Here is a 27,383-nt window from a genome sequence, read left to right as displayed (position 1 = left end):
CCTTTAAACCTGAACATCTATTTTCATACTTTTTAATACTAAATATGATATATACAATTATGACAAAATTATCAGTCATTCTGGCAAGCTTTCTGGGGTGGAATTAATGAGACTTTTGCCAATCATCTGTCTCTTGACCTAAATATAAAATGTCTTCTGTTCCAGTTCAAAAAGCTGTAGATCTGTGCCACACTGCTAATACTTAGCAATCGAACCTGAGCCATTTCCCTTCAGGCAGCACCATAAAAAGGATCAAACTAGGAGGGAACGGAAAAAGTAATATTTATATAATTGAGTTCATCTTCCCCTGCAGGGCTTTTCAGCTTTGGGGCATGCCTCTCAGCCAAGAAAGAGACTGTTTCTTTTCAGTCAAATTGCTCGTAGGACTTTATTTTAAAAACACTGGCTGTATTTTTAATATATATAAAGATATAAAAATGATTTTTTAGAAAATTGGTTAGACTTATCTAAAATGTCATTTAGCTAAAGAGTCCAAATTGAGATAAAAATTGCTACAGGAATAAATGCCAGCTGGAATTTGATTGGAAAATTCTTTAAAGTTTCTAGTAAAAGTACAGTGCCCTTATTTCTAAATGCCATTGTTAATGGAATATAAAACTGGAGGGGAGACGAATTTTATTTTTAACAAGATATTAAACAATGGCGAGTAGCCTATTTTAAATGTAGGCAATGGCCTCGTAAGGGAACCATCCATTTGAAAGTTACACTTCTGTCTTAAAGTTCTGTATGCTTTAAAATTAACTGACACCTAACATTATTCTAACAATCAGAGAAAAATCTTTTTGTGAATTTGATATGGGTATTAGTTCTGGGTCCAAGGCAGATAGTTAGAGTCATAGTCAATAACACGTACATGGGTCGAAGCCAGCCGTAGAGTCGGGACTGGGCTGAGGGCTGCACTAAAACAGAGGTCAAGGACAGGCCATAGGTCAGAACCGAGATCAGAGTCCGCAGACAAGTCAAATGAGGATTGTAGTCAGAATTCAAATGCATGCCAAAGGTCAAAGCAGGGTGAAAGTCAGTCTGAGGGTCTGTGTGGTCAGGGGCGGGGTGCAGGGCTGCAGCAGGTCAGTAAAAGGGCTGGAGCATGGTCTGAGTAGGGCATGGTCAAGACTGAACACGTTTTGGGCAAGGCTAGGGCAGGAACTGGATCCAAGGGCAGGCTGGAAGCCTAGGGAGTCTAACACTGAGGAAGCAAGTGGGTTTCCAGCTAAGAAGTGCTGTTGCATAGACTAACTTGCAGCTCGGGTGGGGTCAGAGAAACACCCGTGCCCAGGGGTCATCTGACCCAGGCCATGCCTAGGCATAGGCTGCTGCAGCACACCTGCGTGCTGGAGTCACAACAGGCTCAGCTTGAGGGATGAGTCATGGCACCTATTGAGCAGCCCTGGCCTGGCTGCAGGTTTGCCTCACAGCTTTAAGCAAAGTCTGTTTTGCTGGTTGTCTGTATAGTCAATTTGTTTCTGCCTACAGGAAAAGACCTTCAGAAACATCAACAGGGAAGCAGAACAGAATACACCGTTTAAAGGGTACTTTATCAGAAACTAGATTTATTTATTTATTTTTTGAAGTTAACCAACTTAGTTGCAGTTTTAAAGACAGTAGAATAAACAACTGAGGTGCTGAACTTCATTTCATGATTTTTGTTCTTATTGGCATATTTCATTTATATGAAGTTGTGAACACAGTTAATTAGCTGACGTTGAATAAAGCACCACATTGTCATTTCAGTATTCTATCGTAGTCAGATAAAGAGGGGAAGGAAAAAAAGGACTCCACTTTTTCTGGAGTCACAAGCAAAATACCTGTGCTCAGGTATGGCAGTTCATGAATATATGTCCCAGCAAAGAAGCTATCAAGTTTTCATCTGATAGATCTTCAATACCTTTCCGAATTTTTATATTTTCACTTTTCAACAAACTAAACTTTTCAGTTCTGCTTACAATGGTAATCGTACAAGAAGTCACACTACTTTTAACCTACTATTGTGATGAGTAATAACCCCAAGAATATTATAATTAAAAGATTATTTTTCAGTTTATTTACTTTGTGCATCTAACAGTCACTTTCCTGTTTTTGCACAACTTCGTGGGAGTTTTGCACAGCCAAAGGTTAAAAAAATTATTGGAATGTGGTTGTAAAACCACAAATATCGGTAGAGAGACTTGGAGGACAGGTGGAATGCAAGAAACTTATTTGAGCTCATTTTAAAGTGACTAGATTTCAAGCTGACAGTGTCACTTAAGAATTGCATGATGTCTAACATCTGCATCTGTAGTGGTGTGAGACACGCACTTTTTTTAATAGTCTGATATACTAAGACTAACTCATGGAATAATCTCTTAATTAACGCGGTACACAGAAAGCTAGAAAACCTGTGGATTTTGCCCTATTCTTGAGCTTCATTGTACTGCAGCTTTCCTTCAATCAAAGAATAAATCAATAAAATATTTAAAAATATATTAAATATATTTAAAAATAATTAAATCACTGCTATCTTGGCTGCTTGGATATTCTGAAACACCGGAAGCTCAACATGAAATGTTTAAAGTTCAAAGTCAACACTTAAATTCAATAATTTAAAAACTCACATAATAATGCTTGGAAGTATAAAGAAAATCATTAGTTCTCAATGAGATATGACAGCACTGTTCAATTATAGAGGAACTGAAGAACAAACAGGTATTTCTACAAGCTCTTCTGAAAGCTCATTATCTTGTTCAGGACATTTTTATTTAGGTGTGTAAAGGTATTATAACCAATCACTGCAGTTTTCCTTTCAAAGCCCAACCATGAAACCTATACATGTAATTCCTCACACACCATTTTGTTTTTGGATGACTTAACTTTGTCATCTCAAGCAAGGCCTTTACTTTAATGGTATCCCTTAGGCTAATCTGTGGAAAAAACCCACGGTGTTTATTTTGGGAAGAAGTTCTCTCCTCAGCAATCTCCTCAAATAGTCTTTTGAAATACAAAAGTCTTGCATACTTCATTCCCAGTAGCTCAAGGAAGGCTCTTTATGAACTACAATGGATAAAATGAATTAAAAGACTTCGTATCTCAGATGTAGCCAGATTTCTGTGCAAACTCTTTTCTGATGGGTTTTCTATATGAAACAATATAAAGGACCCAGAAATAACTGATGACTTTTAACCTGCATCAGAGATTGATAAATTATAGAGGCATGGGGAGATATACAGGAGTGCAATCAGAAGCTTGAAAAAGCTGAGGCAGTTCCCTGGATTTAAACATAAAAGAAGAAAAACAGCATACTGCAGAGCAGCCTGGGGCTAGTCAAACCTCTGGACCTCTGCTGAGATGAATTAAGGATGAAAGAGAAACAGATATATTTGAAGTGCTAAAAAACAGTCAAGTTTCCCCAAGATCAGGTAGATTGTAAATTTAAAAGAACACAAAGACTTAAAATTAAGGACAGTTCAAACTGAAGCCACAAGAGACTGGAGCCAAGTATGCACCATACAAGTGGTCAAACAGGAATTAAGACTACATGAACACTGTAGTTAATACAGTACCTGCAACTGCAAGGCTGAGATACCAGCTGCATGGGTTCAGAAGACCATGCCATTTTTCTCAAGAAATTAAATAAAACTAACAATGGTAGGGCATTTAATACAATTCTACAATAAGATAAAAGAGCAGCTAGTATTTATTAAAGCCAATGTGCCACTCATATTTACAATGCATTAATAAAACTTAATTATTTTAATGGCAGGCTAGTCAGGACTATAACTTCTGGCCCCTGTGTAAGGGGGTAGAAAAGAGATCATCCCTAATTACTCTTTCATGTTTTTGCACTTATGGGAGAGAACAGAGAGAGAAAGGAAACTGACACTACACTTATTTCTGTTAGAAGCCATCATCAATTAATCCTATCTGCATTTACCTCTTTTTTTCCCTCATTTCCCTTTCACTTCTGTTGTGCTGCTGCAAGCTACTATACTATTGTACAGTAACAGGGTGGTAACCATGGCAGCTAATAAGACTGCAGTAAGGTCAGATTCAGTCACAAAACATGTAGTTTATAGTGGAGTTAGTGAATGGATGAAACTGGCAGTTCCTATTCTGGGAAATGTTTTCTTTCATTCTTTATTTTGACATCTCTCACCTGTCCCTGGCTTTATCATTATTTTCTGGAAGATACCAGCAGCAGCAGTTTTACAGCAAAGCAGCAATTCTTCATGTTTCTGAAGTACCAGTTCTTTCATCAGAAATTTGAGGAATTGAGCAAGAGTACAGATAAGTTCAAACTATGTGTAAATTATGAAGAATTAATTCGGGGAAAGGGAAGGAGTAAGGGGAGTGAAAGTGGGAAAACGCAGAATTCCTGCAAATTTAGTAACTGAGAAGAAAGGCTAGAATTTCCTTCTTCAAAGGCCACACATTATCTCTCCCTCCAGTTCACTTTCAACAGCAACACTCCCACTCTAGGGAACAAGGCCAAATATGGAACTCATATTCTGATATCTTGCATGTAAGGACTGTTACTAGTCCACTGGGCGAGCTATAAACTCAGTATTTAAAGCCCTTCAAATATTAAAGAACTATAGTAACAATTACCTTCTATAACGCTCAATACTTTCATTTTTTGTTAGTAATTATATTTTTTTTGCCAAATTTTAGCTTTTCAAACAATTTAGGTGTCTGCACTCACCTGCTTAAATACTTCTAAAGCTATCAGAATAAAAACCCAACCATATGGTATAAATATATATCTCAATGGCCAAACTGGAAAGAGAGAACTGGTGTCAGATTTGGAATATGCAAGAAAACAAACATGGTTCTCAATACAGTATTAAGCTTGAGAGGCAGTCCAGACTAGAAACTACCTGTTTACAAAAGCCACTCTAACTCATGAAAACAATAGGTCCATAATGTCAATGGATATTGGACAGGTCCATAATGAATATCATCCTAAATCAGGACTATTTGTATAGAATCAGATACTAGAATTCAGAAAGAACGTGATCATAAAAGAATTTAGGCCATAGAGCAGCCAAACACTTAAGCATGTTTTTAATTTTTTGAGTAGTTCAACTGAAATCAAACTCATGTGCTTAAAGCTATGCACATACTTAAGTGGTTGGCTTGGTTAGGGCCTTCAACTACAAAAAAAGTGGGGGTGGTGGTGGTGAGGGAAGAGTGAGGAAGAGGGAGACACCAAGCCATCAAACCTGCTTAGAAGAAAGCCAAGACTTATTAATCCACCCCTATATTTAGTGGAGCGGTCAGCAGTGTGACCAGATGTCCAGATTTTATAGGGACAGTCCCAATATTGGGGGCTTTGTCTTATATTGGTGCCTATTAAACCTACCCCCCTACTGTCCCAATTTTTCACACTTGCTATTTGGTCACCTTAGTAGTCAGCCAACCTACATGTACTATATAATTGCCAAACAAGCCCCCAAAAAGGGTGCATCTGGTATTTAGCTGAAATCAATCTGAACTACTTCAGTCAAGGAAGTCACCATTCACGACCAAAGCTAATGAACATTTACCAAGTATGCTAGATCTATGCTGCATGGAAATTAAGTGGCATATCATGAGATGAAAGAATTAGTCAGGCATATTAGACCCAAAGTGGATGCTGCCAGTAAAATGTGTTTAATGGGAAAAAGGAAACAATCCTGGAGGCTTTTGGGAAAAAAGCATTTCAAGATCTGTTGTATGCTGTGAACAGGAAAAGGATAGTTTAACTAGACCATACTCATAAATCAACCACGACTTATCACTGGGATACAAATTAGCCAAAAACAACCACAACTGCAAAATTAAATCAGGAAACTCTTTATAGCAACCAGGTTTTTGGAGAAGGCTCCAGTTAATCTTAGAAAAATTTGCTTCCTTCAAGACTTCCAAAAGCAGTCCCATAAACAAGGCATAAATGCAAAATACATTTACTTAAGGCTTTTGAGCTACACAAGTGTCAAGGTGGTAAGATCAATGAGTCTATTTTTTGACAAAATGAAGAGGAAAGTTTTGTTTTTAGTTAATTTATTGGTATATAAGTATTTGTGGTTGTACACAAGTGTGGAGCAGCATAAAGGATGTGACAACCATAACCCTTCAGAATACTCGGGTTCATTCCATATTTTAACCATGTGTTAAGTAGGGAAGGGGAAAATAGGGAGCGACAAAAGAGCTTCTTACATGAAAGGAAAACAAATATTTGCAATATGCAAGACTCTAGAGAACAATTCTATAATGAAGACACAGAAACATTCACTACAGCAATAAGGTAAATGGATACCAATATTGTGCTGAATATTTAAACAACTGCCCTTAGAGCTGATTAGGAACCTTAAATCAAAATGATTTTTCAATGGAACATGCAGTTTCCACAAAAAGAAAATTTTTATTTTGAAGTTTTTTGATTCTCCATTGTGAAAACTGAATTGAGAACATTTTGTTTCAGGTAGGTTTAATCTGAATTTAAATATTTAATTTTGTTAAACTGAACCAAAATATTTAGTTTAGAATCAATTCAACATTAAACTGCAGCTACCTGCAGTGTTGCTGTGCATCATGGGAGTTGCAGTGTGTGCCTCATGACCCTACTTTCTCCTATGGGCTGGGTTCAATGACTAGACTACATACCCCATGATGCACCATAGTTTACGTTCTAACCAAGCATTGTAGTGCATTATGCGAGTCATATGGTTTGGTGCATTAAAGAAGATGTAGTCCGCCCAGTGAAACCAGTCCAGGGAGGAATGAGGGCCTGATTCACAAACTAAATGAGTCAATAACGTGCTGCACTTGCAAAAAAGGTAAATATCATCGTGGGGTTATCATCAGGAGTGTCGTAGGTAAAACATGGGAGGTAATTGTTCCATTCTATTTGGCATTGGTGAGGCCTCAGTTGGCGTACTGTGTCCAGATATGGGCACCATACTTTAAGAAGATATGGACAGACTGAAGAGAGTCCAGAGAAGAGCAACAAACATGATTAAAGATTTAGAAAACAAACACTCATATAAGGAAAGGTTAAAAAACTGGACATGTTTAGTCTTGAGAAAAGATGACGGAGTGGGGACCTGATAATCTTCAAATCTGTTAAGGGATGTTATAAAGAGGATGGTAATCAATCATTCTTCATGTCCACTGGAGATAGGATAAGGAGTAATCAGCTTAATCTGCAGCAAAGGAGATTTAGGTTAGATATTAGGAAAATTTTCTAACTATAGGGATAATTAAGCACTGAAATAGGCTTCCAAGGGAGGTGGTGGTGGTGATAGTATCTGCCACTAGAGATTTAAGCTACTTTAGACAAACACCTCTTAGGGATGGTCTAGGTATTCTTGGCTCTGCCTCAGGGCAGGGGGCTGTATTAGGTGCCTTTTGAGGTCCCTTCCACACCTACATTTCTATGATTCTATGTAATCCCTCCAAAGTTCTCTTCTAAAAAGGAAACAGAAGTGCCCCTTATACTGTATATTACTATAAAAATAGTAATAATCACACATACCATTTTCAATTCATGGATCTCAGAGTACTTTCAGACCCTGATAAAGCCTCATCTCTGAGTTACACACAGTATTATCTCAATTTATAGATGGGAAGGTTAACGACTTGCCCAGGCTGAAATAAAAACACGATTTCAAATATTCTGGTAGCTAATGATCTGGAATAAGTTACAATCTGAAATCTCCTTTAGTCAAGTACTACACAGAATCCCAAATAAGTAAACTTCTTGTTGATCTGCTCAGGGTTCTATGATTTTAGTACAGCCACTGTCAGGAATGCTAGGAAAATTTGATACAAAAGAATTAAATGATTAAATGGCTACTTAAAATGATACATTCCTGAACAGCTGCCTTCCAAAAACAGTTTTCCTGGTAATTCTCTTCCTTCCCCTATCCCATCCTGTCAAAACACATGAATGACAAAAAGGGGCAAAATCCTGTGTCATTTAAGAAATCAAATCAACTCAATTTTTCAGATCTTGAAATTGGTGATAAATTTGAAAGAAATGGTATTTATTTTGCTTACCATACAAATGAACTATCCCTACATCTCAACAGCACTATCCAATGTATTCCAGGTCTTCAGTAATAGAACTAGCCATTGTACTATACTTCAGAATCTAAAACCTATTGTATACTAGAAATGCTGTCAAACCCTCCTAGCACGGATGCATCTTATGCCGAGGGAAAAAAGTGCTTTTGCTGGAATAGTTTAAACCAGTTTCTTCAAGTGAAATAAGATATACTGGCATAAGTGTTTTTATGCCGATATAGCCACAGCTATACAACCCCCTTTTGCCAGTATAGAAATGGTGCAAAAAACCCCCAAACCCCGCACTCCTAACTGACACTGCTATACCAGCAAAAAACAAGGTTACTTCCCAGTAACTGATGTTCTTCGAGATGTGTTGCTCATGTCCATTCCACTATAGGTGTGTGCACACCTCCGTGCTCGGTTACCCAGAACTTCTTCCCCCTTAGCAGATCCTGTAGAGCCGGCTCTGGTGTCCCCTGGAGCCCCACACACATGCCGCAGTATATGAGGTGCTGCTGGCCCTATGCCCCCTCAGTCCCTTCTATCTGCCAACTCCGGCAGCGGGGACAGGTTGTGGAATGGACATGAGCAACACATCTTGAAGAACATCAGTTACTGGTAAGTAACCTTGTTTTTGTCTCCGAGTGATAGCTCATGTCCATTCCACTATAGGTGACTAACAAGCACCTTGGAAGTGGGTAAGAGTTACCGATGAGCTGCCCTCAGCACCGCTCTGCTGAATCCCACGTCCTCTCTTGTCTGCTGGATGATGGCATAGTGGGACGTGGAGGTATGCACCGATGACCAGGTAGCAGCTTTGCAGATGTCCTGCAGGGGCACTCTCTCCAGGAAGGCTGTAGATGAGGCTTGAGCTCTGGTTGAGTGCGCTGTGACGGTTCCCGGAAGCAGCACCTTCACCTGCTCATAGCAGAACTTGATGTATGATGTAATCCACGAGGAGATGCGCTGGGTGGAGACAGGTGAGCCTTTAATCCGGTCGGCCACTGCAATGAAGAATTGTGTCGATTTCTGGAACGGTTTTGTATGCTCAATGTAGAAGGCCAGGGCTCGTCTCATGTCCAGCGAATGCCATCTCCTCTCCTCCTCCAAACCGTGAGGTTTGGGAAAAAACACGGGGAGAAAAATATCTTGGTTACAATGATATCTGGAAACCACCTTGGGAAGGAAGGCCGGATGCGGCCTCAGCTGAACCTTGTCCTTATAGAATACCGTATAAAGGGACTCCGAGGTCAAGGCCCTAATCTCGGAGACCCTCGTGGCTGAGGTAATGGCCACCAGGAAGGCTACCTTCCATGAAAGCAGGAGCAGAGAGCATGAAGCCATGGGTTCGAAGGGGGGCCCCAGGAGTCTCAAGAGGACCAGGCTGAGATCCCAGGGAGGCACCGGGACATGGACCTGCGGATAAAGCCTCTCCACCCCCTTGAGGAACCTGACTGACATGGGATGTGAGAACAGCTCTCTCTCCTCTAGTGGCTGATGGAAGGCCGAACTGGCCACCAGGTGAACCTTCAATGAGGCCAGCGCCAGACCCTGGAGCTTTAACTGGAGCAGGTACTCCAGGATCGCCTTTATAGGTGACAGGCTGGGTGGAATACCCCGGGACTCCGCCCAACAGGTAAACCGCCTCCACTTAGCCCGATACACGACCTGTGTGGAAGGTTTCCTGCTGCCAAGCATGACTTGCTGGACCTGCACCGAGCAGGCTGGCTCTCCTTCCATCAGGCACAGAGCCTCCAGGCCGAGAGGTGCAGGGAGTACAGGTCCGGGTGCAACAGGCGACTGTGGTCCTGGAATAGAAGGGCGTGCCACCTTGGGAGGTCCAGGAGTGGGGCGATAGAAAGGTCCAGCAGCATGCTGAACCACTGCTGTCTGTATAATGTTCGCCCTGTCCCTCTTTATTTTCAGCAGGACCTTGGGAAGGAGCGGAATGGGCGGAAACGCATACATGAGGGTCCTCGTCCAGTCCGTTGAAAATTGACCCAGCCTCGCGACCCCAGAGTGAGCAGAACTTTGGACACTTCGTGTTCCTGGTCGATGCAAATAGGTCCAGTTGGGGAATGCCCCACTTCTGGAAGATCATAGCCACCACCTCTGGGCGCAATGACCAGTCATGGCGGGGTAGAAACGACCTGCTGAGGTGATTCGCCTTGTCGTTCCTCAGTCCCGGGAGGTGAGAGGCAGTCAAGTGGAAATTGTGCCTCAGGGTAAAGTCCCACAGACAGATCGCTTCCTCGCAGAGGGCCGAGGAGCGCACTTCCCCCTGCCTGTTTATGTAAAACATGGTTGCGGTGTTGTCCGTCAGCACCTGCACCACTCTGCCTGTCAGGAATTGGAGGAACACCTTACACGCTAGGTGAATGGCCCTCAGCTCCTTCACATTGATGTGCAGGAGCCTCTCCTCCCCCGATCAGAGCCCCCGAGTGCCTAATTTGGTGCTGATGTAGGCTCCCCATCCTATGCCCGATGCATTGGAAATTAGGGCGACCGACAGGAACAGTTCCCTGAACGGAATGCCCTTCATCAGTGGCCTGGGAGTCCGCCACCAGTTAAGGGAGGCTAAGACGGGTGGGGGAACTGTGACCACCCGATCCAGTGGATGTCTGCTCGGCGCACATACCAAAGCCAACCATGCCTGAAGCGGTCTGAGCCTCAGGTGAGCTAGTCTCACTACGTACGTGCAGACCACCATGTGGCCTAACAGGTGTAGGCAGTACCTGGCTGTTGTCGTGGGGCATCGGTACAGCTGGGAGATGATAGAGACCATCGCTTCAAAACATGGCTGAGGCAAGAAGGCTCTGGCCTGGGAAGCGTCCAGGGTGGCCCCAATGAATTCTATGAGTTGCACTGGGGTTAGGGTGGACTTCTGTTCATTTATGAACAGTCCAAGGCTGCTACACGTGGAGCAAGTGAGGGTCATGCTCCTCCTGTCATGCGCTGCCTCCGGTGCCGGGGACTTACGTCGGCGCTGAGAGGGGGACTCCACGTCCTGTGTCGGAGCAGGTTGGCTCGACGATGCCGATGTGGAGCGACTACTGGGGGAGCGGCTCTGCTCTACCCTCGGAGACCGTCTGACGAGAGATCTTCCTCCCCATTCAAGGGGACCCAACGCAAGTTTCTCCTGTGACACCGTCCCCTTCTCCCTCGGCGGAATGGGGGCGGAGGTGGCGTAGGCAAGGCCAACAAGGTTCTTGCCGCCTGAAATGCCTCTGTTGTTGACGGCATCAGCAGGGGCACTCTCCCACTCCCAGGAGTTGGGGGAGGCTCCCTGACCGGAGATGCAGGCACCAGAGAAGACTTCACAGGCCGGGTCCGGTGCATCTCCGTACTCGACCCTGCCCATACCAACGGTGCAGGGGAGTGTCCGCGCACCACACGCTGCTTCTTCCTCTTCGGTGCTGGTGATGTTGCGCGATGCCAAGTTGAGGGTGGTGCCGGCGGTGCGCTCTGTATCGAGGTCAGGCTCGGTACTGAGGTGAAGCGGGCTGGCATGGACGCTGGGTGGAGCGCTGCCTCCATCAACAGGGCTTTCAACAGGATCCCTCGGTCCTTTTGAGTCCTCAGTTTAAAAGCCCTGCAGATCTTGCACTTCTCTTTCCTGTGAATTTCCCCCAAGCTCTTAAGGCAGTGGTCGTGGGGGTTGCTGAGCGGGAAGGCCTTGAATCCTGGCGACTGGGGCATGGCCCAGCCGCAGGGACATACCTTATCTCTAACTACTCTTAACAAGTACTTAACTAACTAAAGCTAACTTAGAATACCAAACAAGTCCAAACAAGGGGAATAGCACTTGCTGAGAGCAAGGCTAGTTCCAGCAATCATCACGGGCGGAAAGAAGGAACTGAGGGGGCGTAGGGCTGGCAGTGCCTCATATACCGCGGCATGTGCGCAGGGCTTCAGGGGGTGCTGGAGCCGGCCCTACAGGATCTGCTAAGGGGAAAAAAGTTCCGGGTAACCGTGCACGGAGGCTTGCAGACACCTATAGTGGAATGGACATAAGCAAGCACTCGAAGAAGAAGTTTCTAGTGTAAACCCATCCTAAGATTTCATTTTAAAAAAAGATTTCTCTAGATTTTATAGCTGCAAAAAATATTTTCTGAGAAGTAATCCCAGTCTAAACTGTGCAGCGATGTCTGCCTGAGCCTGCATGGTCTTTAATAATAGCCCCGAGAAGAGTAAACTCATTCCAATGGGGCTGTTAACTGAAGCACAATACTGATAATCAGAAAATAAATGTTAATATTACATTACTGAAAATTTTAGCAGAAACCTGAAGATAATGGAGAAGGGAGGAAGGTTCAGGGGTAGAGTACTAGCATGGAATGAGGGAGACCTAGGTTCAATTCCCAGCTTCACCACAGACTTCCTATATGACCTGCCTGAGGTCACAGTTTCTCTGTGTCTCAGGTTCCTCACCTGTAAAATGGGAATAATTACACTTCCCTATCTCACCAGGGTGATGTGAATATAAATACATTAAAAATTGTGAGATACTCAAGATAATACAGTAGTGGGGACAACATAAGTACCTTAGATAAAGGGACAGAATATTTATTACACAATCCTAAACAACCTCCCACACATTTCTAGGTACCAAAAGGCTCTGTTGTTTCCTGTACAGCTGCAAAAACCCCAGTGCTGCTTATTGCAACAGACTTTTATATGGAAATACTGAAAATTTAGGGACTGAGTAAAACTGAAGTGAACAGCAAAGTAAAGGAATTTTACAGCTTCTATTCATTCTCATATTTAATTATGAAACTTCAGTTTTTAAAAATTTACCTAAAATGGGGAGGAATTATGAGTTACTGAAGTACCACAAAATATAGGAAACTTGTTGCAGAATTGAAGTTCAAGCCATAGAGTACACAGGGTCTCTCATCAGAACAAGTACAAGAGAAAAATATGCCACATATAAGTTTCCTGACAGGAATCTATTAGGTTGTGGAAACAGTTTCCCCAAGAGAAACAGTAATAACATCACTGCTTAAAATGTTTTTATTGGATTGTACAATGAACTAGAATACGTGATAAAAGAAAACAATTCTGCAATAACAGGAAGGCTAGCTTGTCCATCATTGGTTTATACAACCTATAAATAATACCTAAATGAAAGAGTGCAACTCGGAGATGTGGAACTAGTATCTGTATCCTAAGAAAATACGACTTTTCTACCAAAGGACTAGGATAAACTAAGTAACTTGGTCTAAGGAAACAGTAAACAAAAATCCAGTAGGTTCCAAAATAAGATTAATCTTGAAATAGATAAACTGATAAACTCTAGTAAATCAGGGAGGGAGTTCTATTACATACATTATAGGGAAAACCCTGCATTGGCAAGGACCCATTCTAATTTCAGATTAGCATACCATTCCTTTTAAGAACAGCAAAACTCTGATAAATTGGAGCAAACAAAATCAGATTATGATCTTAAAGACCGCAAAAGAGTCTAATCCTATTAGAATATGATTGCATGGGAAAATGCAGCATGACTGTATAGGGTTAGAAACAACAAACATTAACTACATAGGTAACTTTCACCTATATACTCTTCAATGAAATGTGCATAAAACAATCACTATAATAAAACACTCCACTTTAAAGTCCATAAGAATCCATAATTCACCTCAGTCTCAACTCTAAAAACCCACACCAAGAGAAAAAGTCAGAAAATTCAAACAATATTTATTCTGTCCGAACACCACGAATCCCCATCACCTTCCTATTTCCCTATGCCTGAAGTGGTATTTGTTTTCTCAAGCATCTGGCAGAGATTACCATTTCCCCTAGTTGAGAGGTAACCTTCATTTCCCCTAGTTGAGAGAAGATTACCTCTCAATTGGGGAACAAAGCGACCAAGATCACAATCATCTCTTTATATTCTGTTTGGTGTGTTCATAGCCCTTGCACTAGCAATAACAAATTACAATTCAGAAAGACACCCATCTTGGTTCACCATATCTGTCCCCATATTCAAATCCCTTTAAATGTTCAAAATCTGACTACACTGTAAGTATATTATGCCAACAATGCACTGAAATTGATACAACACTACTAAATTCAGGAAGTTTTGCTGCAATGAGAGAGAGCATATTAGAAAAGGCAAGATGCCAGTGATGTCCTATTACAATGGAAGTACTGTGCTTTAGCAGCTAAAAACCAGCAAGCTTTAAGGGCTTCTGGTGATTTGCAGAAAGCAATTCCATAACTCAGTGAAGAAATCAAACATCAACTGATATTTAGATATGCAGTTTTTAAAATAAGTGAGATATATCAACTGACATTCAGGGATGCACAGGGGAGGTGTAATATTTAAATAAGAAAAACAATAATCTAACACATCTAAACTAAATAATTTAAAATCACATTTAGAAATGAGTCAGATTTATGTGCCTATAAAAGCAAGCCTATTTTTCTTAATTGGACCGTTCTGGAATGTATTTATTTAGCTTGTTTTAATTTGCTTGTTATATCTTGATTTGCTGATACATCTGTGATAATCAGATGTGCCTGCTATGAGCTCTATAGTCAGACTATTTGACTAATCCCAAGGAGATAATTTATATTAGCATCAGAATCCCAATTTTGGATGTAATTACAATTTTACCAAAATAAATAAATAAATAAAATTATTAGCGAAGTTAGTGCTTGAGAAAGTGAGCAACAAATGGCACAGACTTCAAATCAGATTGGTATCAGCAAAATTCCCTACACAGCTTTGTGACTACACTTCAGTTCTTGTCTGCAATTCTCTAGTTACCCATTTCTAGGCGTCTCTTTCAACAAAAACTGACAATCATGCCTAATTAATTATGCAGTGTTTTTTGTGACGTGCACAACTGGGGACTGGGGCAAGATCATCAAACTCATTTTCTCATGACCCGTCATCTAAGCCATTGTGCAATCTAGCCCCCAGAAACAAAAGGTTCTTATTTTAGGACTGACATAATGCAAGCATAAAACTTCAAAGCTGCTGAAGCAATACAAGTTCTATACAGCTATAGACCTGTAATGGGAAGTTTCAGAGTAGATATCATGGGAGGCAGCTAAAACATTTATACTTTTATGCCCATTGGAAACAACAACCAGAATACATTTATTTTCAGGTTTGTCTAACAGGAGTCCATAAAAGATAACATGTCCAGTTCTGGTCATCATAAGCAATATTAGTTGAGGGCAACCTTGGTGTCTTCACCAATCTCTATCCAGACGACGGCTTATTTTAGACTAGAATACAAACACTGGTTCTTTTTACTCTGTAGTATGTAGAGAACAATGTGTGTTACTTATTTCTGTACTGAATAACAGTACTGAAGTGATAAGAAAAAAACCCTGAAGGTCATGTAACCACAAGGATGACTCTTCTCAGGCAGACAACACTATGAATAGGTTAGGAAGCTGAGTATTTGAGAGGAAACAGATTATTCAGTCTAACTGGTGGTACCATTATACAAGGGAGATTGCTAGAGAGGGGAAAACCTATAGTCCAGACTACCTTTATTTTATTCAAAACCATTTAGTTCTCATAAATCTCTGCATATGAAGCAGACATCTAATTTGTTCTTCTGTAAATGAGATAGATTAAGTATAGCACAGAGCAGTCCCAGAAAACTCAGCAATGATTTTTCTCAGCACTGTTTTCCTTGCAAGTTTCACTTATATCACTGTGACAGGGAGTCGGACAGGGAAACGACTTGGCTCACAGCGAACAAAGTTAGCACCAATTTCCCCTTCCTTGCACAGGTGCTCATGATAAGGTCTATTTGGTGAGAGTAAAGATGAATGCCTTTGCAAATGCCATGCTCAAACATAGCAGTATTATGTTGGGCTCTGCCAAGCTGCTCAGTCCAGTGCTGGTTCAGACCTGAGGATTATAGGGATTCCCAAGAAACACAGAGATTTGGTTCAAACACAATTTTCAGAAGAATATTATTTCCCAGTAGAAGAATAGAGAACTACAGCCCTAATCCTGCAATGTGAGCACAATGCAGCATCACAGCCTAAGTGAGAGAGAAGGGAAGGGAATCACTGCATTCAGTAAGAGGCAGTGAATTGATGACTGGTGGTACAGTGCCTCACCCAGCAAGGACAGGGAGTTAGAATCCTTTTTCTTTTTCCTCTAGGGCATAGTTTCTCAACCTGTGGTATGCATGCTCCCGGGGGTATGTGAGACACACGCAGGGGGTATCCGGGAAATACACAGTGAAGGGGAGGTGGGCAGCAACCCCCAGCTTCTGGGGGAGACGGGCGGCAGCCCCCGTTTCCAGCCCAGTCACAGCTCCCAGGTGGCAGCCTCCCTCCCTGGCTCAAAGCCCAGTGCCCAGAAAACTTGTCAATTTCACTGCTCTAGCTGAGCAGTGAAATTAACATCTATGACAGCCCCAGATTTTACCAGTTACCCTTTTTTCCTATCTCTCTCTCTCTCGCCCTACTTCCCTGTCTGTCTCTCCCCCGTTACTCCTCTCAAATCTATGGCAAAAAATTTGGCACGGTGCTTTATGTTCCTCAGCATTAGCATGCCGCTCAAAGCCTCTTAGCTTTGGCCAACATCACCTCTAGCCCAAGTACATACTTGAGTTGCGCACCCCTGGTGTAAAGGTGGTAGCCCTACCCACACTAGAGCTGACATCTGTCATATCATGGTCTTATATACTCAGCCCTTCTTCCAGCATATAGCTCACATTAGTCTGTAAACATAAAATCCTGTGGAAAATTGAGTGTTGGGGTACTTATTAAAATTTTCAGAAGTTAGGGGGTACTTGCTACTTAAAAGGTTAAGAAACACTGCTCTAGGGGGAGATGGGAAAGAGTCTTCATCAAAGCTGCCTTCATAACCAAAGGATCAGCATACCCAACAGCGTAAAGTACACACCAGTAAATACAAAAGTGAGAAATATCAAAACTTTTGCTGGCAGCAAAGAATTTACTAAACAGATTACCAAGAATGGCCAAGAACTGATTTATGCACTACAGCAAAACTCCTTTAGGCTAATTTTTCAAAACCAACCACAAGATTTGAAATAGAAGACTTCTATTTGCAGAATAATGCCCTCATGTTTGCAAATCCCAGAACATTATCTTCTATTTGTGATGTAGCTGATCAGAAATGTCTCAGATTATGGACTGAATGATCTGTCCTGTAATGTTGATTTAATTGTTTTGTATTAAAAGCAAAACCCTAGATTAGTACAATATTATGCTGCAAATTTTATTTCCAGACTTGTGTTAAGGTTCCAACAGAAACTAACTCAAAACACATATAAATAAAGTTTATAATTTAAATATTCTTATTTGAAGTATTTTAAAATACTTCACATACAGACTGAAATAATGTTACTGTTTGAACCTTAACTTTTACTTTTCCCAACTTTGCATGATCAAATTTGCAAACTTTTAATGGCACAGTGTAAGTTCTTGCATTTAACTTTTCTGAAATTTTATTTTAAGATAGAAGTAAAACTGTAGTAGTGACATCATGGAGTTTAGGTGTGCAACTGCAATAACATTTAAAGCTGTATTACTTGATAGATACACAAAATAATAACCTAAATAATACCTAACAGAAAATTTACATTATGCACACAGGAAATTAGTTTTTTCATCCAACTTTCCCAAAGCCACAACATTTACAATGCAGCTATTCATCTGGAGGTAGTCATATGCACAGGACTCAAATCATGCCAGAAGACTCTGGAACAGTGTTCTGGCATTTTTGGGGGGAGCTAGAACGGCATTCTGGTACTTCTGCCACTTCTGGGCCAGGCAGCTTCTTTCCTTTTTCAGCTGCACGGCATTTCTCTGAGCTGCCAGGTGATGGTGCTGGGCCTGGGCCTAGGAAGGGGCGCTCAGTGCTGAGTCAGAGTGGAGGGCACCAAGGATGCTGCAGCCAGGACCAGGGGGCAGAGATGTAGCTGGGCAGCGGGGTTGCCTGGACAGCAGAGTTCACTGCAGGGAGTAGGAGCTAGGCACAGGTAGGGGTAAGTGGGAATGGGATAGGCTCTGAGGGGAGTCAGTGCTCCCTGCTCCCTTGGTCCTCACCCAGATCCCCCATTGCCCTGGTCTTGCTCTCAACTGCCCCAGCTTCCCTGTGGGGCTTCCCATTGCCCTGAATGATGGTACTTTTTTTTTTTTTTAAAAGGACTCCAGCACAACTTTTTAAAAATCAGTTTGAACTTCCCATGAATACATAAATTCTCATCTTCTGTCTGAATAGGGGATGAAAGAAGATGGAAGCCTGGAGAGTGGGGAGATTATGTTTAAAGCTTAAGTTGTTTGTCTAGAGGCCAGGAATTGGGTGAATATTGTGTTAAGTGCTCTACAGAGTAAAAGAGAGCCTTTCCTGCCCAGAAGCTCCTACATGTCCCAGAAGGCATTTAACAAGCTGGGCCCTGATCCTCTAAGCTCTCCCACGTGGGCAGCCCTCTGTATCTAATTCAGTGGAATTCTGTGTGGAAACAGGGGTCTTCCTTTATGGACCAGCTTGAGGACTGGGGCCTTAAGCTGAGTCTCAGTACACGCAGTAGTAGTATCAACATTCCTATCTCATTTCCAGTTATCACTAGTTATTTCTGTTGTAACCACATGTGCTCTTTGATACTCCTGGCTCCAACGGTGCTGCAACCTTGTATGTTTGGGGATCCCTAGTTCTGCAGGGGTGAGAAAACTGGGTACATGGCTTGGTCCATCAAGGGAGAGCTTTTTCTAAAGAAACATTCCCCTGCAAACTCGCTGGTGCCACTCCCTTTGTGCTCTCAAACCCCCAACTAAGAAGTTTTCTAACTAAAAATAAAAATTTTCTGGCCAGAAGGACTTTCACCCTACACAGGAAGGCAAAGTTCAGGAAAACTATGCTGCCTTGAAGTCAGGTTTACCTCCATCTGCTTTGTAACTAAGAATTTGTGTAAAAGAATCTGCAACATGCAATCGTACAACACACACAAAATTATTATTATTAGACTAGTTGATTTACCATTCTGGTGGCACCATGCTTCCATCCACTTCCCAGAACGTATTTTTGCCATTCATTTCAGTAGTATATTGAACCCATCTATGTCGACCTTAAATTTGACAAACATTGTATTAGCTAAAATTAATTATTCCCAAAATAAAGAGTGAAAAATAATTATAGTTAAAAGTATAATAGTGTGTTGTACAGACAACCCTAATTCATCACAGGCAGTACTTTACTTTTTGCTAATATACAGATTATTTACCATTATGGACACTCATTCTGGGACTAATATAGATGTATATTTTTAAACAACTATATTAGCCTTTTATTTTTCTGGATTTTCTGCACTTCAGGGTTATTTCCACTGATACTGTATTTATTTCAAATTTATTTTTAAATGGATGAATCTGAAGCTCTCAAAAGTGAATGACATTAGCTGCTGTATGAGCAGTTGGCAATATAAGCTTATTTATGGAGTTCTGCAAATTTACAATACTCTGACATACCTCTGATGAGAAAAGTTTTATGTTTTAGACTAATCATGTCCAGGACTTTGGCTCCTTGATAATCAATTTCATTAGTAAACTAATTGTATTTTTAAAATGATCCTATTTTAATTAAAAAATTCAATAATAACATAAGCCAGAATACATACACCAAAATACACAGCTATTTCACAGATGAACAAGATATCTGTAATTGTCTCCTATTACCTTATACAGTGACAGTCTGGCTAGAACACATACACAAGTAACAACCTATAAAACAATGATAAAACATAGGGAAGACTTGTTTACCTACCGAAGTCAAAGACACAGCAACACAAATGAAAGAAATTGCTACTAAAACCTACCACAAGAAAGATTCTAGCTACTGTGTGTTTCTAACAGGACTTAAAAAAATTGAAATTTTATTTCAAAATTTTCAGTAACCATCTACAAATCTACACGGCAAGATGGTCATTAACTTGAACAACTGATGAATATTTTCCAGTAAAAAACTTTTTAATGATATCAGGAGCAAAGTAAATTAGATTACTCAGACTGTTCTATCATTAAGAAGAGATGCATTTACTTCATTATATTCTTCCTTGTAAAAGAGATAAAGTAGAACCTCAAAGATACGAGCACCTCGGGAATGGAGGTTGTTCCTAACTCTGAAATGTTGGTAGCTCTGAACAAAATACTATGGCACAGTACCCTGCAGTCAGTGTCTTCCAGCTGAGGCTGGCAAAGATCTCTGCAAAGGGGGCAGCTGGCAGCATTGCCTGGTTTGCAAGCAGCTCCCTTATTCCTGTTCCTTGCCTTTGGGCTGAACTGGGGGGGCCTGCCCCCATCCTTGGCACTAGAAGCCCCAGCCCTCAGCTGCCTCTACCCAGGGCTCACCCTGCTCAGTGTACTGCTTGCCACGCTCCAGAGACAGCACGTGGGGGCTGGTGCCAGCCAGCTGCCAGCGCCCCTCCCTCCCCTGCCCCTTGCACTCCCAGAGGTGCTGGCAGGATCCAGGACTGCAGCCACATGCAAAGCTTGGGCTCCATTGGTGCACAGGCTGTGGCCTTTTAAAACTCCTCCAGAGCACATCTGACTCCCACTCCAGCTCCAGGCCAGGCTTTGGCTGCAACCTTGAGTTTCTTGCACCAGCAGGGAGCTCTCTCTGCTGGGCTCTGGAGCCTGAGGGGATGAAAACACTTCCTCCTCCCAGTGGGGTGATGGGAGGGGGGTGAAAGAGCGCCCTTGGCTTACAGGAGCAGCACACGGATCCCTGTGGATCCCGGACTGTTTCTGCTATGCATGCCGGCCTTGCAATACAGGCACAGGATTTGCTTTCTTCCCCCCCTCTCCTCCTCTCCACTGCTGCCTGATTGCTGACTTCTGGTTTCACAGGGTGTTTGGTTGACCCCTCGGTTTGTAACTTTGAGGTTCTACTGTTCTCCCATTAGTGACCTCAAAAATGAGATAGTTTTGGCTGGTTAGCAGCTCTAGATGTAGAACTGGGAAGCAGAAGGAACCAGCTAGAGGAAAAGATTGTTCCTTTCTCCGGTCTCTTGCACACAGCCCAAGGAGAATCTGTTGCACTCCTCTGAAGGCCTTGCTCTTTTTCCAGTCACTCACACAAGGTACAGTAGTTTCTGCTTAACAGCAATTCAGATATTAACAACTTTCTGTTAACAACATTTTGCAGGAACCAATCCAGTTGCACTGACTTCAGTGTTAATGTGATTCAGATACTGACCATGGCATACTGCTTATTACAAACATTATTTGGAAGAAACGCCCCAACTTTCTTCCCTGGCTGCAGCTCTACAAACCAATTACCTGCTTATTGGCAACTGCCTGGGGGGTGGGGGGGTGATCTCTAAAATATATACAAATCATGCCTAAGGAAACTACAGAATGTATTTCATTTCCATTTCACTAGCAGAATCTAGATAAACTAATGACATTACTAGGATATTCAGTTTAGAATACTTACCAAAAAAATATCTTTTATCTTCATAGTATTTGTTTCCATATTTGTCAACACCTACTAACGCACCGGTCTTCAAATCGTTGACCCTGTGAATTCCCAAGACAGTCATTTCAATTGGAAGGAATTTCAAATGACATTGTGTTTTATTAGAAAAGTAAAAATAGGTTTAAAATTAGGTAAAACCTAAATTTAGAACATGCACTTATACAGTGAAGTACCTTTAAAATTGAAGGATTCCAAAGCACATTAGCAATACAAACTGACGGTTTGCAGATGTAGCCTGTAGCCCAGTGGTTCCCAACCTGTAGCCTGGGAGCCAAAAATGGCCCGCAGGGACTTCCAAAGGGGCCCGTCACTCCCCTCCCACTGGCTGCAGAAGTAGCTGCTGCCTAAGGACCCAGGTGGAACGTGTTGCCGCTTGGCTAAAAGACCAGTGGAGGCTCCTTGCTGCAGCCAAGGGGGTGGAAGATCAGCGCTTCCCCCTCGCCCTGGCTGTAAGAGGGAGCACAGCAAAGCGCTCCACCTGAGTCCCTAGGCACTGAGTCCCTGCTGGAGCCAGAGGGAGGGGAGCACTGATCTTCTGTCCTCTTGGCTGCAGAAGGGAGCCACTGCCTAGGGACCCAGGTGGAGTGCATGGGGCTACTGGATGCATTCAGTTTTCCTGCTGCAGCCAGACAGAAGGAGATCAGTGAGGAGGGAGGCAGCCACCTCGCTGAACTCCTTCTGTCCGGCTGCATTAGGAGGATAGGGGGAGGTCTGCTGGCAGAGACTGGTGGACCTTCAAGGTTGTAACAATGATATTTGTGGCCCTCGAGCCAAAAAGGCTACATCAGTGGTTCCCAACCTATTTCATGAGCAGTCTTTAATCACAGGAATAGTCCTACTGTCTTTCACAGGAACAGTCATAAGTAAGGCTTTGCAGAACTGTTCCCTAGTCAGGGTCTACTTTACCCTGCATTAGAGGGCAACCAACTCTGACACAATGCCACTGTTACACAGCAAAGAGCAACATTACACAACATTTTAGAAGGACATGAAAAATACTGTATCTTCTTGGAGCTGTAAGGGTTGTAACAGAGTTTGAATACAGCAAAGACACCAAGGTTCATTTCCCATGTCTTATGAAAAATACCATGGGATCTTTAATGACAACTGGCCAAGATGCTGGTTTCAAATCTCATTAAGTACAGTACATTTTACCAGCATAGTAATATTTAACTGAATCCAGGGCTTGCATTCTGTTCAGATCAAAAATCACAAACATGAGTTAAATAGTCTGGGACATGTCTTCACTGATTATTTCCTCTTTACTACACCACTTACAGTTATGGCTGCCTGACACTTTCCATTCTAAGACCTGATTTTTAGTGGCTTAAAACTATTTGGGCTGATGTCTTCTAAGCTAGAAAGTCTGCCTCACACAATTTTTTGGAAAAACTCAGCAAAAACAGCTCAGACATTTCTCAGAAGTATTACAGAAAATTATTATTTACCCAATTTGAAAAAATCTCAAATATTTAATTAAGAAGTTCTATGCTTTGGAGCAGGGACTTGAAATTTGGCAGGAATACGCATTTTGCCATACTAGTGAGCATCCACCCCAATTTGGTTATATGCCTCTGAAAAATCTAAGTTCACACATGTTCAGTAGAGATTTGCTAGAAGTTGGCAGCTAAATTCTACAAAGATTCCATATGTTCTGAGCATGCTCCAGCCCAAGGATGCAAGGGCTGAGCAGGACTTTCCCTACAAATGCTTCCTGCAGCCAGAAGCCACTACAGTGACAGGCACAGAAACGGAGACTCTCTCCAGTGCTCTCATTGCTTCCAGTGCTGGTACTTAAGAAGCAAAGAGGAGGCAAGAGCCTGACTGGAAAGCAGAGGAAACTATAACCAGGCCTGTGGAGGGGTGCCAGGGTGAAGGAGGTACCAAGACAACAGAGGTTGGAGGGACCAGGAGCAGAAGTGTGTGCTCACGTGTGTGTGGGAGGATTGGGTGGGGAGTAAGGGGGGGATGGTGGTGAAGCAAGTCTGTAACCACTAGACACCACTCACCCCCTCAGAACCTGGAAGAGATCCCAAGAGTAAAAATTCTTCTGCTATCAAATAGCTATGAAATCCACTGGAAAAATGTCTGCTTCAATTCCCTGTATTGACTGCTCCACATTGAGGAAAACAACCGACTACTGCTATCAGCTACTCTGGTATGATACCGCAAGTAGCAGAAATTTGTGCTGTAGGTCTATGATACACTCTTTGATTATATAACATACAGTGAAATGCAAAAGGGTGGAAAAAAGTTAAAGGTATTGATATAAACTTCAATGGCAAGTAGTTGGCTTTCAAGTTAAGATATTAAATGATTTATATTCTGTAGTTCAGTGTTTCTCAATTGGGGTCCAGTGTTCCGCGAGCAGCTGTTCGCCGCCACCGCCGTTCGCAGCTGTTCTCTGCGCCGCCGAAAAAGGGAAGATGTCCCGGATTTTTCGGTGGAGGGTATCGAGTGTAAGTGTCATTTAATTGCTTATTTTGAAATTTTATTTGGCCCCATATGTAAAAATACTTTTAAGAGTTTGGGGGGGGTTCCACAATTATTTATTGAGTTCAAAAGGGTTCCGTGGCCAAATTTAATTGAGAAACACTGCTGTAGTTAAATGATATGACCTGGTTTTAGGAAAGTGCATCTATTTTTATTTTATTGTGTATTAAAACAGAGATATTGCTATATCATGTTAAGAAAAACTAGCATCAAATTATAACTTGATGTGTTCCTCAAGGAGACAGTAAATTCTAGTGGACCAAGCATAGACCTGGGAGCCAAAAAACTCCTAAACTCTAGTCTCATCTCTGCCACTCTCTCATTGTGCTGCCTTGAAAACAATCTTAGCCTCTATGCATCCATTCACAGTAGGAAAATGAACAGCTACTAACAATGACTGTCAGAATTAGGTACCCCCAACCACTGTTAAATGGCTTAGTTATTGGTGTTTGTCCCATCTTCACATTTTCAGTATTGTTCCATGTCCTATTCAGCCTTCTTGTCAACTGAAGTAACACCTATGTGAGGACAGAACTCGGTCCTTAAATACTTTAAACCCAGGTTACGGACAACTTCACTTTTCTATCTAGAAGTTTCTTACCATTTTCAAGATGACAATAGTTGCTATCTGACATACTTGGAAGTCTGTATTGTCCAGGAAGTGAGAAAATGTATGGCAGAGTCAGTGAAAAAGGGGACCCTGGAGGTTTAATACAATTCATCTCTATGACTGCCAGGAGTTGCCGTCAGGGAGATCCACTATTAGAGTTTCAATTTTATCTTGTGACATTTCAGCTTCAAACTCTTTTGTAATGCTGACACACCTAGTTTTCATTTTAAGATTTTTATAGTATCTATTTACATACATGGTATTTCCTGATATGAAACTTTGTTCTCATAGAGTTGGAGAATGCAGTAATGATCACGTATCTTTTCGCTTTGTATTGTAATTGCTGACATTGAAGGAATATAGACGGATTGACTTAATCTGGTTAATTTAACCTACTACATTACCAAATTCAAAGAAACTGTGCTGAGCATAGGACAGTGCTATCTTGAGAGTTTACTCACAAAGTTTTTTTGTTATAGTTGTTCTGGGTAGTACCTGTAAACAACAGGGAATAACATTTCAGAAGTATGTTTTTTTAAAATGACAGTGTCCCTTTAAGGAACCTCCTGCAATTTATTTAGCAGAACAAACAACTGATCCAGGAGCATGATCAGTCAATTTTTTTTTTAAATCAGCAGGTAGTTTATAGAAATATACAACTAACTGCTGAGTGGAAAGGAGTAATTTTTTATTTAAAATGGTAAACTTGCCACAAACTATCATTTTATTACGTTTATCATAAAAAACTTAAAATTGCAGTGAGACAATATCTAAAATGGCATTTAGAATTAAAGAGATGATCAGGCATACCCAACAGAGGGAACAAATTCCATGTTTAACAGATGTACACATTCATGTGTTTTCCCACGCACAGTGACATACCACTTCCCTGAAACTGAACATTTTTAGTTTCCCCTTATCTTTGGATGCTGCTAAACAGAATCACACATGAAAGCTTTCATGTTTATAAACTGTAAACCACCCTACTCTAATGAGCTGTCACCAAGAATCAGATACGCAGAACATATGGGGAAGCAGCTTCATTCTTTAAATTTATATTCTAATTGCCTCAGAAAGCTTTAAAATATTTCACCTGACTCAGTTCAGTCTCTTATTCATAAAATACATTTTCACGATACAATTTTTGTTTTTAATCTTCTAGATTTACACCTTTGATTTAGCTATCCAATATTTGGACCAGATGGATAAGAGTATGCTGTTAAAATGTCATAAATAGCACCCTAAATGGCAAATGGATTTTTCTATAGCATACTATACTGAAAAAATGTCCAATAGTTGGGGATTGTTGGCTGATCTCAATGTTAGTTTTATGCAATTAAATTTTTCCCATGTCTGTTCAAAGTATGCCACCTTCTGTGTTCTCCAGAAAGCTTTACAAGGCAACTGAACCAAATTTACTAGACTTAAATACATATTTAAATGCCCACCTCTATCAATTAGTACTTAAATTTAAGATTATGATTCCATTGAAGTTCCAAGGATTAGGATGAAAAAAATTGCTTTTTTTAATACACATACTAAATAGGAAAATGTATTTGTGCATATCTGAAAGATTCCTTTCTTCAAGTAATATCCACAAATCTGTCACAATTAGTTCTTCAGCCTGTTGGCAGCGTGGTGGCAGAAGAGAAAGTTACTCACCTCATGCAGTAACCAAGATTCTTCGAGGCGTGTCCCCCTGTGGGTGCTCCACTTCAGGTGTTCCGGTGCTGTCGATCGGAGATTTGTGCAGAAGTGACTGTGAGGGCCACGCATGCACGGAACGTGTCTCATGGCGCTGTTGGCACCCTAACCACCGCTTGCGTGGCCCAACCCCCTCAATTCCTTCTCTACCATGGAGAATATAGATACTCCAAAGTAGAGGGGAGAAGGGGGTGTAGTGGAGCACCCACAGGGACGTACATCTTGAAGAACCTCGGTTACTGCATGAAGTGAGTGACTTTCTCTTCTTCGAGTGATGTCCCTGTGGGTGCTCCACTTCAGGTGACTGTAGAGCAGTGTCCTGCTATTGGCGAGGGGACTTGAGAGCAGTCTCAGTAACTGATGATAGTACTGTGGATCCTAGTTGAGTGTCCATATTAGCGTTTTTCGTAATAGCATAGTGGTTTATAAATGTATGCTTGGAAGAATTTTGGATGTGGTCTCATAGTGACAATGTTCTTGTGAAAAATAGTATTGGGGAGGGTGCGCCATAACTGCCCCAACTCACCTACACTTCTCGCCAAGGTGATGGCAACTAGGAATGCCACTTTCATCAACAGATGGAGGAGAGAACAGGTGGTCAGGGGCCCGAAAGGGGCATGTATCAGTCTCCTTAATACCTTGCTTAGGTCCCAGGCAGGTGTAGACTTGCGTATTTCTGGGTATAAATTTTGGTCCTGTCAAGAAGCATTTCATGATCAGGTGTGAGAAAACAGGCGAGGCTTACCCACTTTGATTAAATGTACTAATGGCCGCCAGGTGTACTTTGATGGAGCTCAGTGATAATCCTGCCATCTTTAATTCTAATAGTTAATCAACTACCTGTGGTAGGGATGCCAAATTCGCTGTTATGGTTTTGGTGTGGCACCATATTGTAAATCTCTTCAATTTTTGCAGATACGTCTTGCGAGTGGACTGTTTCCTTCTGTCAAGCAATACATTGCGGACCTGCCTTAAGCACATTCTCTCTATTGGTTGGAACTAAGGAGCCTCCTGGCTGTCAGATGGACCACGTCCGGACTGGGGTGAGTAAGT

At 41.8% G+C, this 27,383-nt stretch overlaps 1 protein-coding gene across 1 annotated transcript in view; it reads right to left on the bottom strand.

The window, feature by feature from the left end:
- NDUFA12 (NADH:ubiquinone oxidoreductase subunit A12) overlaps positions 1-27,383 on the bottom strand; it is a 50,672-nt gene that overhangs the window by 4,843 nt on the left and 18,446 nt on the right. The window contains exons 2-3 of the mRNA XM_067559805.1: positions 21,482-21,564; positions 19,028-19,115 (exon numbers count right to left, since the gene is read on the bottom strand). Coding sequence (XP_067415906.1) covers positions 19,028-19,115; positions 21,482-21,564 — 171 coding nt within the window. The remainder of the gene's footprint in view (positions 1-19,027; positions 19,116-21,481; positions 21,565-27,383) is intronic.

Source organism: Emydura macquarii, unplaced genomic scaffold, assembly GCF_026122565.2.
Source record: "Emydura macquarii macquarii isolate MOO-44397 ecotype Brisbane River unplaced genomic scaffold, CSIRO-AGI_Emac_v2 contig_2205, whole genome shotgun sequence".
NCBI lineage: Eukaryota > Metazoa > Chordata > Testudines > Chelidae > Emydura > Emydura macquarii.
Note: the sequence above shows the minus strand (reverse complement) of the source record. Positions and strands in the feature narration are given on the sequence as shown.